The following is a 16,129-nucleotide window of genomic DNA, read 5'->3' as shown; positions in this document are numbered from 1 at the left end:
TAGAATCTACAATGTAAATAGTCATGAAAATAAAGAAAACGCATTGAATGAGAAGGTGTGTCCAAACTTTTCGCCTGTACTGTATCTATGTTATGGAGAAGAAGGACTAAAAATAATAAATAAAAACTTTGGATAAAAACCCTATTTGGAACTGCATGACTTACCCTATGTCAATTCAAGCCCAAGTTCAAGTTTATTTCAGAGCTCTTAGTCACTGTTACCCTCTCAAATGGATTAAAGGGCCTACTGTTTTTAGAAAACAGAAACATCAAAATGACAATCCCTGAACTAAACCCTCACAGATGCCATAGGGAGTGCTGATTTGAAAAGATAGTTTTTTTGTGCAAACTGAAGAGTAGATTCAAAGTGGTGACAATAAAACATAATGTTAAAAGCATCACATCATTTTTTTGTGTGTCACAACAATTGGTAGTGAATGAAACTATAGTGAAATGTAACTATTCTTCATCATGCTGAGGACCCCTTAGAAGACATTTAAGGACCCCTTGGTGTCCCTGGGCCTCAATTTGAAAATCACTGCACAAGACTAAATCCACCCATATTCTTCATGGCACAAAGCCATATGAAAAAACTGTGTCACATTCTTCAGAATATGTTATGAATGAATAGAAACTTTATTGTCTGTTCTTCAATAAAAACAGAAATTTGTCTTTGACACAGCTTCATCACAAATTAAAAAACACACTTACAAACACATTCACACACAACAGATAAGAACAGTACAGCCTATTTTGTGCTATTTAAAACAGTTATTGCAGAGGGGATGAATGATTTCTTGTAGATGTTTTTCCAGGCCAGTGGGGTTCTATATTGTCTGCCTGCTGATGGCAGCAGCATGAAGGAGTGGTGCAGGGGGTGGGAGGGGTCCTCAGTGATGAGGGTGGCTTTCCTCACCACTGAGGGCCTGTACAGTTCAGTCAGAGGTAGTTGGGGTGTTCTGGTTATTTTACTGGCCTGATTTATTATGCGAGAGAGTTTAAATATGTTTTGAAATCTAAAAAATGGCTAAATGTATTTGTGCCTATAGCTGTTATTCATTCACTGGCATAAACCATTCTAAAGGCTTTACAGTTTATTTATTTATTTATTTATTTATACAGGATTTCTATCAGCTTTCAAATCTTAGCTCAGTGAATCACTGCTTTCTCATAAGGGAGAATTCCTCTGTCCTGATATCTGCTGGACTTACATTTAGACCGAGCCAATAAACCTTTGAAATCTGAACAGATTCATTTAATTTCTTTCACAAACATAATAAAAAGACAATTAGCAACTTAACAAGAATTTACCACCGCCTGAAATTAAACAAACAAAAAGTCCTGAAATTAAAAAAAAAAAAAAAAAAAAAAAAAACAACGGAAAATATTTTTCATGTTACATAATTTCAAAAATATGCAGTATTTGTTAATAATGCTTTCTGGTCGATTTTTCTAATAAATGAAGAAGTGGGGAGTTTTCTGATCTCTCTCTCTCTCTCTCTCTCTCTCTCTCTCACACACACACACACACACACACACACACACACACACACACACACACACACACACATTTATTTATTTATTTATTTATTTATTTATTTATTTATTTATTTCCAGGTCATTTTTTTCTTTCTTTTTTAAAGTTAATTTCCAGGTCATTTTCTTTTAACCCTTTACTAATTTCTTGCCAGTAATCAGGTCATTTCATGCTAAGTTGCACATTGCCTTTGCTTGCCTTTTTTTTTTTTTTTTTTTTTTTTTTTTTTTTAACATATCAAGCCAGTTTGCTCAGGTTTCAAAGGTTAAAAACATGTATACATCTCAGCACTTGACGTGAGCTGAAACTTCCTCTGTGGGACGCCTCGTCAGTGGTGACATCAGCTGCTCTTGTAACTTTCCCTCCCCATCTCAGCCTCACTGACGCATTCACATATCGGCTCCTCTGCAGCGTCCTGAGGTGAGTTACACGTGACAACATGGATGTAAAGCATGTTATAATACGGATGACTATTATATGGGCTGACACCTAAGTTTATTTCAGCGTCTGTCCGTGTGTGTGTGTGTGTGTGTGTGTGTGTGTGTGTGTGTGTCCTGCAGATTAACTTGTGTAACATGTTAAGGAGGAAATCAGAGAGCCCATCCTGCTGTATATCCTCATGTTACATTGCATAGCCTGTGCATTCCTGTCTCTGTGTTATGTAATAGAGACATGGCAAATATCCAGTGTACTTAAAATGGCATGATTCTGCCTCATTCTTTCTGATGAAAACTGTGAAATGTGTCGCAATTGCTTTAGATGCTTGGAAATGACTCACAAGTCGTCATGTCATTAGGATGTCATTCGTCATCCTGAGTGCAGACCTCCGATTAAAGTTCTTCTTTTAACTTGGTTCGGTGTTTCACAATTTAAATCGCTTTTGGTGTGACCTACTACGGAGGCTCCAGTGACAGCACGTCGGTCTGACAGACAGGTCGACCCGTGGGAGAGCCGACTGTCCCTTGCGGAGTGACTACCTTGCTCCCTCAGCGCACGGGTGGGATACTTGCTCAACAGCTCACAGACGTCCCGTCAAGGAGCTACACCCCCCCGGCGCGGTACCGGCAACTACCCCGGACTGGGCTGGGCTGGTAAGCTTCTCAGAGAAGTTAGTTTGAGCTTCATCAGGATAGTGACCACGTCGTGTTGAGCTATTCTGACGGGCTACGAAGCTTTCACTTACCGGGTAGTCTACTGTTGTTTCGGGCTCACGCATCACCCGAGGCCAGTCAGGTTGACTAACATGAGCTCGTTGATTAGCCGGACCCCCGGGCATAGTTTTCACTCAGCACAGTCGTAGCTAGGCTCACGCTATATGGCCGCCCCTTCCGAGTAAGACTAGTGTGTACCGACGAGCCTTGTTTGCCTAGCTCCTCATTCTCTCCCTTCCAGTCGGCACGTCGGCGCCCGCGGCCCCCACCAAAGGGTTCGGGCCCAAAGAGGCAACGGGTGCCTCCCGCCCGTGCCCCGCGTCATGCGGAGCTACCATCTCGGGCAAGGACCCGCACCCACTATGCATCGTGTTCACATGCGCTAAACACGCACAAGCCTCATTAGCCGACCCTCAGGTCTGTGTACACTGGGCCTCGATGCTTGAGAAAGTCCTGGAGAGGAGATGGAGGGTTGCGGTGGCTAACGTGAACACCCAGGACCCGTGCCTGGCCTCCTCAGCCACCACTGCTGAAGCTAAACCTGCCGCCCACCAGCCACCAGCCTCCAAGAGCTAGGCAGACATGATGGAAGAGGTTGGGTCACTGGACATTGCCTTGCTGTTCACGGTCCCATCCAACCGGGAGAGGGGAGCGATGATTCAGACAGCGAGCCTGGTTCTGAAATTCACACCTTCCCCACTCAGCAGTCCAGACCCCCCAGCTCGACCGAAGCAGATAACAGCCTCTATGAGGTTTGAAAGCGAGCCGCAGCCAAACTGAACATCCCTCTGCCAGCAGCTCAGGACGTGGAGGGGGCAGAGAGTGACCTGTACGATGGGCAAGGCTCCCCTCAGCCCAGCCTCCAGCCACACAGCTCCTCCCAGCAGTGCCAGCCTACGTGAAGGAGACTAAGTCGTTTTTGTTCGAGTTTGACTTACAAGAGCAGGCTCGCCACACAGGGCTCGCCACACAGGGCTACCCCAAGTTGGAGGTTCACAGCATGGGTGACCAGCGGTGGAGCCTTTGGTGGCACACCACCTCAACCAGAACCGCCAATCCGTGTCAGCGTCCTCACACATCTCCCTGCCCGGTAAATTGGAACGCGTTACGGCTGCCATTTAACAGAGGACATACAAATATGCAGCTCAGTCTGTTTGCTCGTTTAACGCTGTCACACTGATGTCAGACTACCAAGCGGAGATTCTGGAAGAAATGGGCCGGCAGCTGGACTCGGGGGTGCCAAACCCAATACTCTGTGCTGAAATATGTGTGATGAATAATCTCATCCTGCGCTCCTCCCGCAGAGGTGTGCTATGTGTGTTATAGGCCTGGTGGTGTCAGGAGGGAGGGCTCTGTGGCTGAACCTCCCTGGATTAGGAGAGGCCCAGAAAGCTGAGGTGATGGACGCCACCTACGATCCCACTAAGGATCTTTTCGGCCCGGCTTTCAACAAGATGAGGGGAACCAGCATGAGCCTGAGAAGACAGAAGTGGGAGGCGGTTGACCTGTGCCAGCCTTGCAAGCAGACACCGTACCCCCCTGCCCACTCTGCGGCTTCGCTTCAGCGGCCGCTGCAGCAAGGGGAGGCCGCTGGCAGCCGGATGCTAAACCACAGAAGCCCCCGGCTAGCTGCACCAACCAGCACTCGAGTGGGGGCAATAACAAACCCTGGGGCAAACAGTCTTTCCCCGCCGGTACTGTGAAATGCCGGCCTTTTGTCAACGGGGAGGGGAAGAGAAAACGGGCTACCTAACACCCAAAGCCCCTTCATCACCCTCTCCTCCAGTAAAAAGGTGGAGAACGGAGGTGTATTCTTGGCCATCAAAGGTTGGAGCTGTGGCTGTGGTTCCAGCCAACAGCCCAGGTTTTGCTCCTCCAGTTTCGCCAGAGGATGGAGAGGGGCAGTCAGATGTGTGTCACCAAGCACTTTCCATTCAGTGTCACCAAACACTTGTTCCCACTTTAAAAGAAATAAAACCTACAACCTCACATCCAGGCCCACGGCCGAGGGCGAGTTGCTCTCCACAAAAAATAATGAAACCAATCTATCCTGAGGAGAAGAGTTATGCCTCCCTCCTTCTTCAAGAGGGTGCCCGCACCCCTCCAGGGGAGCGTCTTTCCCTACCCTCAGCAGGGGAAGAGGCCATCCTCATGGTACCTCTCGCTGCGCAGGTAGAGACCTGGCTCACCCGTGGGTCCTGCCTGCTATCTCGGAGGGGTACAGGCTTCAGGGGGCTCCTGTCCGTATGACAGTGACAGGTGTCACTGGAGCTTCCATTGTTGGTCACGCCAAAAGCGATTGCCGTAGTGAAACACCTCACTTTGTTATCAGAGAACCAGGGATTATGTTTAGTAACACAGCGTTCTCTTGGAAGGAAAACAGGGTTTGGGAGTGGCTTAATATACTCATTTCACTGAGGTCACTGACTTCAACTTAAATTTAAAGTGAAGCAGCTTCCCAAACGCTGTGACCAAATAAAGTGTTGTATTTTATGTTTGGAGTACTTTTGGATCAGTGTCAGTAAATCCATAGTTAAACCTTGAACTGCATGGGGTCAGAGTTGTGAGCTCTTTCTTCCTGTTGAGTGGGGAATCTGAAAGACACGAGACACTGATACAAAACAGACTTATACAGTAAAATTGTTGCTGTTGACATATGCAGGGGTGGACGTAGTGATTATGGGGGCCGGATGATCTGCGCCGTCACCCTTTTCAATCGATCCTTGCTGTGGATTTTTTTACTATTTGGGGCTGAGTAAAGTATACATGTAAGGGCTCATCTTCCTCCTTATCACTGTTTCTAAAACTGTTTGTCTTTCAGCATCAGCTGACATGGAAACACATTCATCATCAAGGTTACATCATGTGGTGCAGCTTAAGTTCATTTCATTAGAGCTTGTTCAGACTAAAGGAAGAGCAATACTACAGCCAGCAGGTTGTTATTTGATGAAATCATTTTCAGCACATCTGTTCCTCTGTAGCACTTTAGTTTTGCTTTTTCACAGAAGTGCAGTGGCAAGAAAAATCAACAAAAAGAGAGGTGCTGAAATGTTTCTTTTAAAGTGATTGTTCTTTATAATATCTGATTTTAGGGGTGTCAATCTTTGGCTAAACAGATTCAGTTTAACTTACAGTTCACTGATCAGTTCAGTTGAGAGATTGAGAGATTGATTCTTCTATTTTGGAAAGATTCAGTTCAGTTTAATTTTGGAAACCATGATTTGAGTCAAGAACTCAAAATTTAAAAATTTATATCCATTAAAGTTGTGCTGTACAAAGGTCACCCACAGGAAAGCACATGTGATTGACCCATCCACGGGATCGTGGTTCAAACCTCTGGGAGCCGGCACCCACCTTGCTTTAGTCTCACCGGGTCTTCAGCCTTCATCACGCTTCATCGTATATTTTATTAAATTAGCAGAAGGCTGTTTGGTGAAGTGCCTTACTGCAGGGAGCAAGGCTAGGATGAGAGGTTAAAAAAAAAAGACAAAGGGGTTGTTGCAGCTGTGACTCAGTGATGGTGAAAGTACAATCACAGTAGTTGTCAAACACCCTATTCAAGCCAAGATTTCACAACAATGTTTCGTAAACTATTTTCCTTGGAATCTTTAAGTAATTTCCTGAGTTATGATTTTCTGTGTGTGTGTGTGTGTGTGTGTGTGTGTGTGTGTGTGTGTGTGTGTGTAATTCAATCAAGGTTGTCAGTACTGAGCCATGCAGCTCTCGCTGTAGCGCAGGAAGAACACACCCATATATCACACAATGAACTAATGGTGTACATATTTCTGATGTGTGTGTGTGTGTGTGTGTGTGTGTGTGAGAGAGAGAGAGAGAGAGAGAGAGAGAGTGCCGACACCTCTTTTTCACAGACTATCAGACACATGAGCAATCTCTTGCATCTTTCTTCTCCTGTTTGAGCCAAAGTTGGGGCCCAGTGTGGGATGGCTGTTTGTTTGACTGTGCGTGTGTGTGTGTGTGTGTGTGTGACTTACACAGTATTGATTCAAACCAGCTGTTAGTGTCTACAGTTTACTCCATGTCCTCTGTCACAGACTACAAATCTTGTAGACTCCCCTAACTATCAGAAACTGGACATCATTAAACTGACAAATTGTGGATCCATCCACAGGAAATGGTCAGTGAGCAAAGAAGAGAGGGGTGGCTTTACTTTGTTTGTGCACTGTAGTTTCTAATTTGTAATTTCTCAAATTCAGAGAATCCAGTTTGAAATCTCATTGTCCTTTTCAATTTGTAAGGAAAAGATCACATCTAACAATGTGATCTTTTCTCCAAAGCAGCTACTTTTACTACTATTTTTAAGTAAAACTATGTGCTGACAGTCTAAAGCAAAGTTCAACACGAAATTAGTGGTCTAATGGTTTCTCTGTCTTCCTGTGTAGGCTGAGGGAGGTTTGCACACACAGAAACACACACACACCACAGGAATGATCAACATGCTACGTGAGCCTCTCCAACAGTGATGACTGCCTTCAGCCCTTCTGCCCCTCTGCTATGTGTGTTGGTGTGTGTGTCAGTGTTTGCACAAGCGCTGCAGAGGTCTGACCTGCGTCTGGCCTATGTGACCCACCACAGCCTCTACTACTGCTCCTGCACCCGGGAGCCGTGTCCCTGCAGCCCCCTGTCAGCTGCGGACTGCAGCTGCAAGGATGTCCCACTGTCAATGCTTCACCAACTCAAGTCTCACTCCTCCTCGCCACATCACCACTCCTCCTCACATGCTTCATCCCCGGTTTTCAGAGCGAGACATCTAACAGTTTGGTACACATCGCCGTCCATCACGGCACGCCTGCTCAACAACTCAGAGGTGAGGCACCTCACCCTGATCCACTGCGGCTCTGGAGGATCCAAAGTGACAGTGCCTCAGTCGTGGGTGTCCCAGGAGGGAAATTTTGCCGTGCAGCACTTGGAACAACTTACGGTGGTTCACCTGCAGCAGAGGCCTGATCAGGGGAGAGAGGGGGACAAGTGTACAAACTCAAATGCTGACAAAGAGACAGATAATAGCATGCACAAACACACAGATAGATACAGAGACAGAAATGTAGGTGCAGGCATGGACACAAACTCAGAGGCCCCAGCCTCATCCTCGCCCTCACACCAGATCCAAGACATCTTCCTGGGCAGGGAGCTTGGAGCGGCATACCATGAACAGGCCAGACTGGGGATCATCCACACCTCGGCACTGGAGTGGGGAGCGCCGGTCAAGGCCTACACGGTCCAGACACACATAGACAGTAGCGGAGTTCTGCCCTTCCCTGACCTATACCTGTCCAAGCTGCCAGAGACATCCAGCATATATGTTACCTTCATATACTGATGCCAGGTTACTTTTTGCGGCATGTAAGAGGGACACTAGTCCGTACTGTCATCTTTTAACATTTTTTTTTTATCAATTTATAAAAAATTGTTACCCATGTTTATGTGTCAGGCACTTTATGTTTGCTTTTGATGTTCTTAATCTTGAGGGAATCATGTTTTTCCTTTGCCAGTGTCACATTAATAGTGGTTCTTGCACTACTGCAGGTATGGTTATTTTGGTGAGCATTTTCAGTTGACCATGAAAAATGTTCTACAGACAATATAGTTTACGTCAACTACCCGTTTGAGTTACAATCAATAAACTCTTAGTTTGGCTGTCAGCAGCTTCGGTTTACATCCAGGGTTACATTACCAACATAGAAAAAACACTGACGAAGGTTGAGAAGAAACATGTTTAGTTTGGCTCAACAGATTTGGGTCAACAGATTCTCAGTGGGTCTGTTGATGAGTGCTTGAGGGCCCTCTAGTGGTTTAACATCATGGTGCTTGTCCGTGGAGAAATCTTGTTGACAGTCAAACAGCACAGGCTCAAAATAAAGTCTTACCCAACATTTTTGCATTACTGTCATGATAAGTCGGTCCAGTGGAAAAGGATCTTGCAAACAAACCTTCTCTTGTTCCCCAGTGCAAGACTTAATTTAAGAGTTTACTGTGGCAAGGCTAAACTTTTTTTTTTTTTTTTTTTTTTTTTTTTTTTTTTTTGTCATTTTTAGGTGTATGAATATTACCTTTGAGCTTAAATGTAATTTATACAGATAAAAATGTAGGTTAAATTTGACCAGTTTCCATAAAATAACCTCTGATCTCTTTGTGGAGAGAAAGGATCAATAAAGTAGACATAATCTTCCCCTGGTCATAATGTTGTTATTGTTGTTGTTGCTGTTGCCATCATGCTTCCTCTTCTTCTTCTTCTTCCTCTTCTTCTTAATAGTAGCTCAAACAAACACGGAACGCATATGCTATGCCAAATTTAACCACAAGATGGCAGCATTGACTTTGTTGAGGTACACAGGGTTATCTTACACCGTGGTGTGATCACACTGCTGAATTATATAGTTGCATAAATTAGACTGTTTTTCATAACTCCCAATGAATCCCGTGGGCTGAAAACCAGAACAGCAAATGTGCCATGGCAGATTTTAGCACTTCGAAAGCTTTCAGACAGTTAATAAAGCACTATTACACCTATTTACTGTGAGTTCAAATTAAAATATTTAATATGCATTAAAATAATCATAATTTTAAAAAATCAACTGTTAACTACCGTGGAAATACGAAGACTGGTGTTAAGTCTGGTATGTTTGTGAATTTGAATGATAGAAATCATTATTATTATTATTATTATTATTATTGTTGTTATTATTGACTTTGCACAGTCTTTTTTTCTCAATGACTGATAATGAACTCATCAACAAGAATATGATAAAAGCACAAGTAAAAACATGATTATGACTATATGACAGTAGAAGCCGGCCCATAATTACATGAACCTTGAATATCTACCATATTACAGGCATCCTATGGAAGATGTAATGATGTGCAGGCCCACCTGAAGTCATTATTTGCAGAACAGTTGACTTCCTTTTTTTTTAAATCTCGAAATCTCTGACACATATAGCGAGTATCAAACTGATGGTAACTGTATGAGTGTGTTATCTGAACAATAAATAAATAAATTTTTAAAAGCCCGATGCAGTTTTGAAATTTATTTTTGTTGATGTTGGTGGTTTGCCATATATGATAATCATCGACTACAGGGTCATATTTACAGTAGTTCCCCATTAAATCACTGGTCATGAAGTGCAAACCACTGCATTAACAAGCTTCACACTGAAGCAGCAGTCATCTGTAAATTTAACAATTACTGTGCTTAAATACGCGCGTGCACGCGCGCGCGCGCGCGCGCGTGTGTGTGTGTGTGTCTGTGTGTGTGTGTCTGTGTGTGTGTGTCTGTGTGTGTGTGTGTGTGTGTGACTGACACCTGCTAGAGTGCTGCTGATTTGCATGATAAACGTGCAGCCTGTCTTGTTAAGCGCCCTGTGAATGCAGACTGATGCAGCCTGTTGATCCCGCACCTGAGAGGTCAGCGCCAGCCCGACACACACCGGGGTAATTACCGGGGAAAGCACCGCCACCAGCGGCTCGGTGGCCCCCAGCCACACGGCAGCCCTGCTCCCTGCGACCGGAGGAGCGTCCCGGCGCACAAAACCCGCTTTAAGCCGCTCTAAGACGCCGATATGTGGGTAAAGATTTGGGTGAACTGTGACCTCCTGTTGGGGATCATCTAAAGGGAGGCAACCGCCAATAAATAAATCAATTACAGGCTTGTTTTCAGTTTGGTACTTGTGATGGAGCTACAGCGGGAATTTGCATCACAAATTCATGCCAGCTTTAAAAGGTGGGCAGGTCTACACTAAATAATACGGTGAATTGAGTTTGCTCTACATCAATGCAAGTGAGTCTATAACCACGCTGCTGCGGTCTCCTCACCGGCAGTTTAGCACTAAAACATTTTTATAATCAGACGTTATTGTTCGCCGCCTCCTTGTGGGAGATGCGCCCATGTTCATTTTTTAAAAGGGCAAATCAGCCATAATTCAGTTTATAAACTGCAGCGCGCAGGGGAGAAATGCCTGGATGAATATTCATTAGGGCCCGCCCGAACTGCCACGCTTGGTGATTCATTAGGCATATGTAAATATCACTCACTTTAATTGCCCCTAAACTGACTCAACATAATGTTGTCATTAGCAAATTATTACTTATTTGTGATACTAATGGTACGGTATGGCGCGCAGTGCTAAAGCTCCACATATATGATTGCAATTACAGCTCTTTTTATTCACAGGCCAGAGGCGGCGGATTCTGATGGATCGACTGGCAGTGTGTGTGTGTGTGTGTGTGTGTGTGTGTGTGTGTGTGTGTGTGTGTGTGTGTATTCTGTTATGTGCCAACAATTAAATCCACTGACACATGGATGAGCGACTTTAGTCAATCACTGCCGTCGAACCCACCACACACACACACACACGCACACGCACACACACACACACGTAGAATACAGGCAGACAGGGCTCCATTTGGGAATTTTAAAATATGTCTGATCTGGATTGGCTTCAAAAGTAGGTGAAAATAATTTCCTCTCTCATCATTTCATTATATTCTGTTTCTTTCAATTATTCTTGCTAAAACGACGGCATAAGATGAATTATAGGGAAAATATTATTTACAATTGATTTAACCAAAAAACTAAATCATTGTAACAAGATAATTATGTGAAAAGTGAAATAAACTAGGTATAAGAGATTGAAACTGGCCACCTATATGAAGAAATATAATGTATGACGTCCAAAATGTGACCATGAGTGCACATAGTTTTCATACAGTCAGTTTCTTTTCTTCATAATGGAACAAGATAAAAACAAACTTATATATCAGGAAATATGAATACTGCTACATCTGCAGGTGAAATGGAATTATTGACACAGAGAATCAGTTTAGACAGTTTTGACTTTTTAATGTTATTATACATAAAACTTATTCAACTCATTTAAAATTTTTTTACAGTTCACTCTATATGTTGAATTTTTGTAAGGGTCTTATATCAGAATCAGTTATCATTGTATTAATTGTTTTGATTATGTTTTATAGGCCATTTGAATTAAAAACAAGAGGAATGCAGTCTCACTTGCAAAAGATCTGTTTTGATATTGTTTATTGTCTAGTTTATAATATTTAGCAAATGTGTAATATTTAGAATATTCAGATATATATTTTTTATTTAAAATTTTAGCAGTTATAAAACAGTTTACCAAAGAAAACATAACAGATGAGCCAAAATACAAACCCCTTCCCCCTTTTTATTGCAACAGTTCTTACAGTAAAACTATTCTAATGTATCTCTCTCTTAAAAAGTATTTGAGGATTGACTGTCAAGGATCAGTGATACAAGTTGTGTGAGGGTTCTGTTCATTCAAACACAAAGTTACTTTAGCTTCAGGAAATCCATCCTGGTTCCCTTAACTGCTGTTTATCAAGCACAGCACTCCGACATTTAACTAAATCCTCTGAAATGAACCATTACACGACTGGCCCTGAAACCAGAGGCTCTGACATCTTTGAAACAAACTACTGTTGTGTTTAAAAAAAATCCCTCCCTGACTGTCACAGTCTGCACAGCCTCCACAACACGAAGCTGTTTGGAGTTGTTTTATAGAGCCAGCAGCAGTTCAGAACAACAACCATGACAAAATAGGTCCACAAAACAGAGGGAGAGAGAGAGAGAGAGAGAGAGAGAAAGAAAGAGAGTGAGTGAGTGAGGGAGAGTGATAATGACAGTGTGTGTGTGTGTGTGTGTGTGTGTGTGTGTGTGTGTGTGCGTGCGTGCGTGCGCATCTGTGCGTGTGTGCATCTGTGCAGGGAGAGAGAGAGATAAAGAAAAAAGAGAGAGGCAGAGAGAGGGGGGGCAGAGAGAGTGTGAGGAAGCTAATAAAGTAATGTGATGGATGATCTCCTTTTTCCCGGAGGGACCAGCACCATGTAAATTGGCCCACACAATGCATTATGGATAAGGCAGTTGAGATTATAGCTTGTTAATGTGTCCCTCCCTCCTCCCTCCCTCTTTTCCTGCCCCCTCTCCCTCCATCCCTCTTCATCCCTCTCTCTCTCTCTCTCCCTCTCTGTCTTTCTCTTGCTGTCTTCATCCCTCTGCTTCTGCTCAGGCAGTGACATGGTCACCTCATTGTGGGGGCGCGTGGGTCTTTTAGGTGCAGATGGAGAGGGAGAGGAGCCGCGCTGCAGTGATCTGCCAGGCATCGTCGAGTTAGTTTGTGTGTCAGTGTGTGTGTGTGTGTGTGTGTGAGTGTTATAGAGAGGGTGGCATGTAAGCTATTTATGTGTGTGTAGGGGTGTGCAAGTTTGTGGTGTCTGCACACATTTGTGCGTGTGTGTGTGTGTGTGTGTGTGTGTGTGTGGTGTGACACGGTGCCAGCCACCAGGCGGCCAGCAGAGACAGTTAGCACCGGCAGGGGCCGAGGCTGTGGACATATGTCTCCTTCCTTACCCAGCGCCTGCACCCCCCTCAGTCCTTCTTCCAGGGTGCTAACCCCCCGTCACCCCCACCCAACTTCCCCCCAACCTGCTGCAAGACCCCTCCAGCCCCCACAACCCACCCACCCCCACCTTACAGGCCATCTGTTGAAGCAGGACTACAGGAACTAACTGTTAGCATGTTTATGTAGCCAGTCTGGCTGTCACTAACTAGCAGGGGCACTGTGAGTGTGTGTGTGTGTGTGTGTGTGGGTGTTTGTGTGAGTGTATGAGGGCTAAGGGTGGAGATGGTACATGTGTTGATTATCGGGTGTTTGTTATGGGGTCCAAGGGTGGGTGGTTCCTAAAATATTTCTCCAACAAAGATAAATTATAATGCACTTTACAGGAACTCTCATCATTTACGCCGGGTCTTAAGCAATCTAGCAAAACAAGCCGACAGGAACATCGCTACATGATCCCACTGAGCCCACAACACCTGCAAACTCTCTGCTCACCAGAACAGCTGCTCTGACGCACCGAGCTGCCTGGAAATACAAGCTGATCTGTACGGTGGGCCAGGTGCATCGATACATCTGTATCATATCCTATGGCATGATCACACTTACCTGTTTAGTGTGACTGTTCATCATCTGATCACGTCTGAGCATCAGCATCAGAGTTACGCTGCAGAGTTATGTGCACCTATGGCAGAAGTTTGACATTAGTTCATTCATAACTGGACAGTTTGAACTAATAATACACAACTGAGAGCAAACCAGAATACTGTGATCTTTATGCACTTGCTGCTTGCATTCTCAGGTGACAGGAGAATGAATGAATGAAAAAATGTAATTCCATGTCCAGTCATTCAAGCATGACCCATCCCACTAGACACAGAGACAAAATTGAGTCTTTCTTTGCACATGGAAAGATGATAGGAAGCATGCAAAAACTACAAACATGAAAACTTTATTATACCTTAGGCAGATTATGCTTTTTGTTAAAAAAAAAAAAAAAGTGCTCAAAAGATGACAGAAGGTCCAGTGTTGCAATTTTCAGGGTGTTTAAGTCAATGCAAAGTTTATTTTCTGAGATAATGTTCCTTGACTATACGTCACACACTGATTCCATTGCTTCAAGCCTGCAGAACCGAACTGTGCATCATAGTCTTATTAGGCCAACCTGCACTGCAGTGTGTGTGCGTGTGTGCGTGCTTGTGTGTGTTGGGCTGGACCCTCTGGGGCTGTGTGTGTGGGTGGTGGCCTAGACCCATTAGAACGGGTCATCTCTCTCTCATGGAGAGTTTTCACGGCTGTGGAGCGGATTAGGGAGAGAGAGAGACAGAGAGAGAGAGAGAGAGAGAGAGAGGCGGGGAGGCTGAGAGGGGAGGCAGGCCAGGCTGGCAGAAGGGAGGAGAGAATCACAAAAAAGAGAGCATTAGCATCTAAACTTTAGCATTTGTTTGTGGTATGTAGCTGACACTCTTATCCCGAGTGACCGACTTTACAGTGAGAACAAATGACGGGACAAGTGAGTGCTGATAGCTCACCTTCATCACAAGTGGGCCTGTTACAAAGAGGCACAAGGAGAGGAGAGCAGATTTGAAATGACAGGAGAATTTTAAGTTGGTGAAAGACTTGTCCCAACAGTAATAAAACTCTATTTTGGTCAGCAGTGTTTCTCAATAAAAGACTGGAAAAACAGTTGAATGACTGAGTGATTTGCATCTACAAAAATCACTGTCACACACCGTGGAGGGAGATGAACTCAGTGTTGAAAATCTCACTATCTGTGTTTTCAATTTGCACAAAGTCTTCTGGCCAAGTCATTTAATGCCAGTCCTCTCATGACAAACTGGGTGACCAACAGTGTAAAACATTTCAGTTCAAATTTAAGTCTCATTGAACAGAACATGGATGCTCAAGCCTTTTATTTGGTGCACTTGGTGTGAAATGTGTTGCTGTCAAAGGCTATGAGGGAAATTTGCACTAAATCATTTTTTGCCACTCAGTGTGTGATTGCTTGGTTCTGAAAGATGGGTCATGCTGCAACAAGCTGTGTGGAGTCCCTGAGGCCCTTTTCAATTGTCAGGGAAAACCTGGAATTTTCCTTGACCTGCGTTTTGCCAGAACCTGTGAGGTTCAGGTTCTGCCTTTTGTTTCATTTTCCACTGCAACTGACTGTGAAGGGAAGGGAATGAGTGTCATAACAAATCTTAGAGTTAATCTTAGCTATACTTTATTTTTTCCCACTATTTGGCTGTGCACTGGATGCCCAGCTCTCCCAAATGAAGTGTAATTTTAATAGACTTTTTTAAACTTCTAACCACTAACCGAAATTATTTTATTGTAGATCTATAATATTTTTTCTTATAGATCAGACTATTTAACTAACCTATTTTAACCCCTGCATGTGGTCAGATTATATTAGGCTGAGGCTTTTCTCTCAGTGTTTTTTCTCCTGGTGAGCAGTTTGTCCTGCTGGAGAAATGCAGCCTCTGCTGCAGTAACACTTAGCGGCGGGGAGGAGACATTTCCTCGTCACGTCCTGCTCGCTGCTCCGAGAGAGCAGCAGCACTCTGGCTGAGTTACCAATATGCTGTTTGTCAAACTGTGCACACGAAGTATTCAAGATAGATACTTGATTCTCCCCAAATACTGATCAGGACTTGAGCTGTTAGTACAACTGTCAGTTTGATCTGTTTTGTCATTTGTTTTGCAGTTTGTTTTTTTCTGGTTGCTTTGTGTTTTCGTCCTCTGATAGCCCGTATTTATGTAAGTGCCACATCACCACTTGGACCAATCAGATGACAGCCCCACTAACTTCTCCTAAAAGTTACTGGAACTCAGGTTTTAGTATTTACCTCCAAAGCAAGGACTAAATCAGGTTCCAGGAACATAACCTATTATTTGTAAGGACCCCCTCGAAAATGAGATGGTGCATCTCAAGGGGCTATCCTTGAAATAAAGAACAAAGAACAAAGAACCTATAACCATGAGGTTGCCAATGGAAACGCTTCCCCAAACCCATGAAATAACCTGCACTGCGGGCCTAGGTAATCTCTTGAAGTT

At 44.0% G+C, this 16,129-nt stretch overlaps 1 protein-coding gene across 3 annotated transcripts; it reads left to right on the top strand.

The window, feature by feature from the left end:
* Positions 1-1,913: 1,913 nt before the first annotated feature.
* LOC115372632 (uncharacterized) lies at positions 1,914-8,124 on the top strand. 3 transcript variants are annotated; one of them, XM_030070685.1, is made up of 2 exons: positions 1,914-1,956; positions 7,088-8,124. In XM_030070685.1, the coding sequence occupies exon 2, from the start codon at positions 7,168-7,170 to the stop codon at positions 8,023-8,025; it is 858 nt and encodes a 285-aa protein (XP_029926545.1). In that variant the 5' UTR covers positions 1,914-1,956; positions 7,088-7,167; the 3' UTR covers positions 8,026-8,124. The 3 variants fall into 3 exon arrangements, with proteins under 3 accessions (XP_029926545.1, XP_029926544.1, XP_029926543.1); XM_030070684.1 differs by lacking the exon at positions 1,914-1,956 and adding an exon at positions 2,456-2,622; XM_030070683.1 differs by lacking the exon at positions 1,914-1,956 and adding an exon at positions 2,456-2,627.
* The last annotated feature ends 8,005 nt before the right edge of the window (positions 8,125-16,129 follow it).

Source organism: Myripristis murdjan, chromosome 15 (assembly GCF_902150065.1).
Source record: "Myripristis murdjan chromosome 15, fMyrMur1.1, whole genome shotgun sequence".
Lineage (NCBI taxonomy): Eukaryota > Metazoa > Chordata > Actinopteri > Holocentriformes > Holocentridae > Myripristis > Myripristis murdjan.
Note: the sequence above shows the minus strand (reverse complement) of the source record. Positions and strands in the feature narration are given on the sequence as shown.

Bases quoted from the DNA above. Each gene is read 5' to 3' on its own strand.
- LOC115372632 (XM_030070685.1), top strand. From the start codon at position 7,168: ATGACTGCCTTCAGCCCTTCTGCCCCTCTGCTATGTGTGTTGGTGTGT.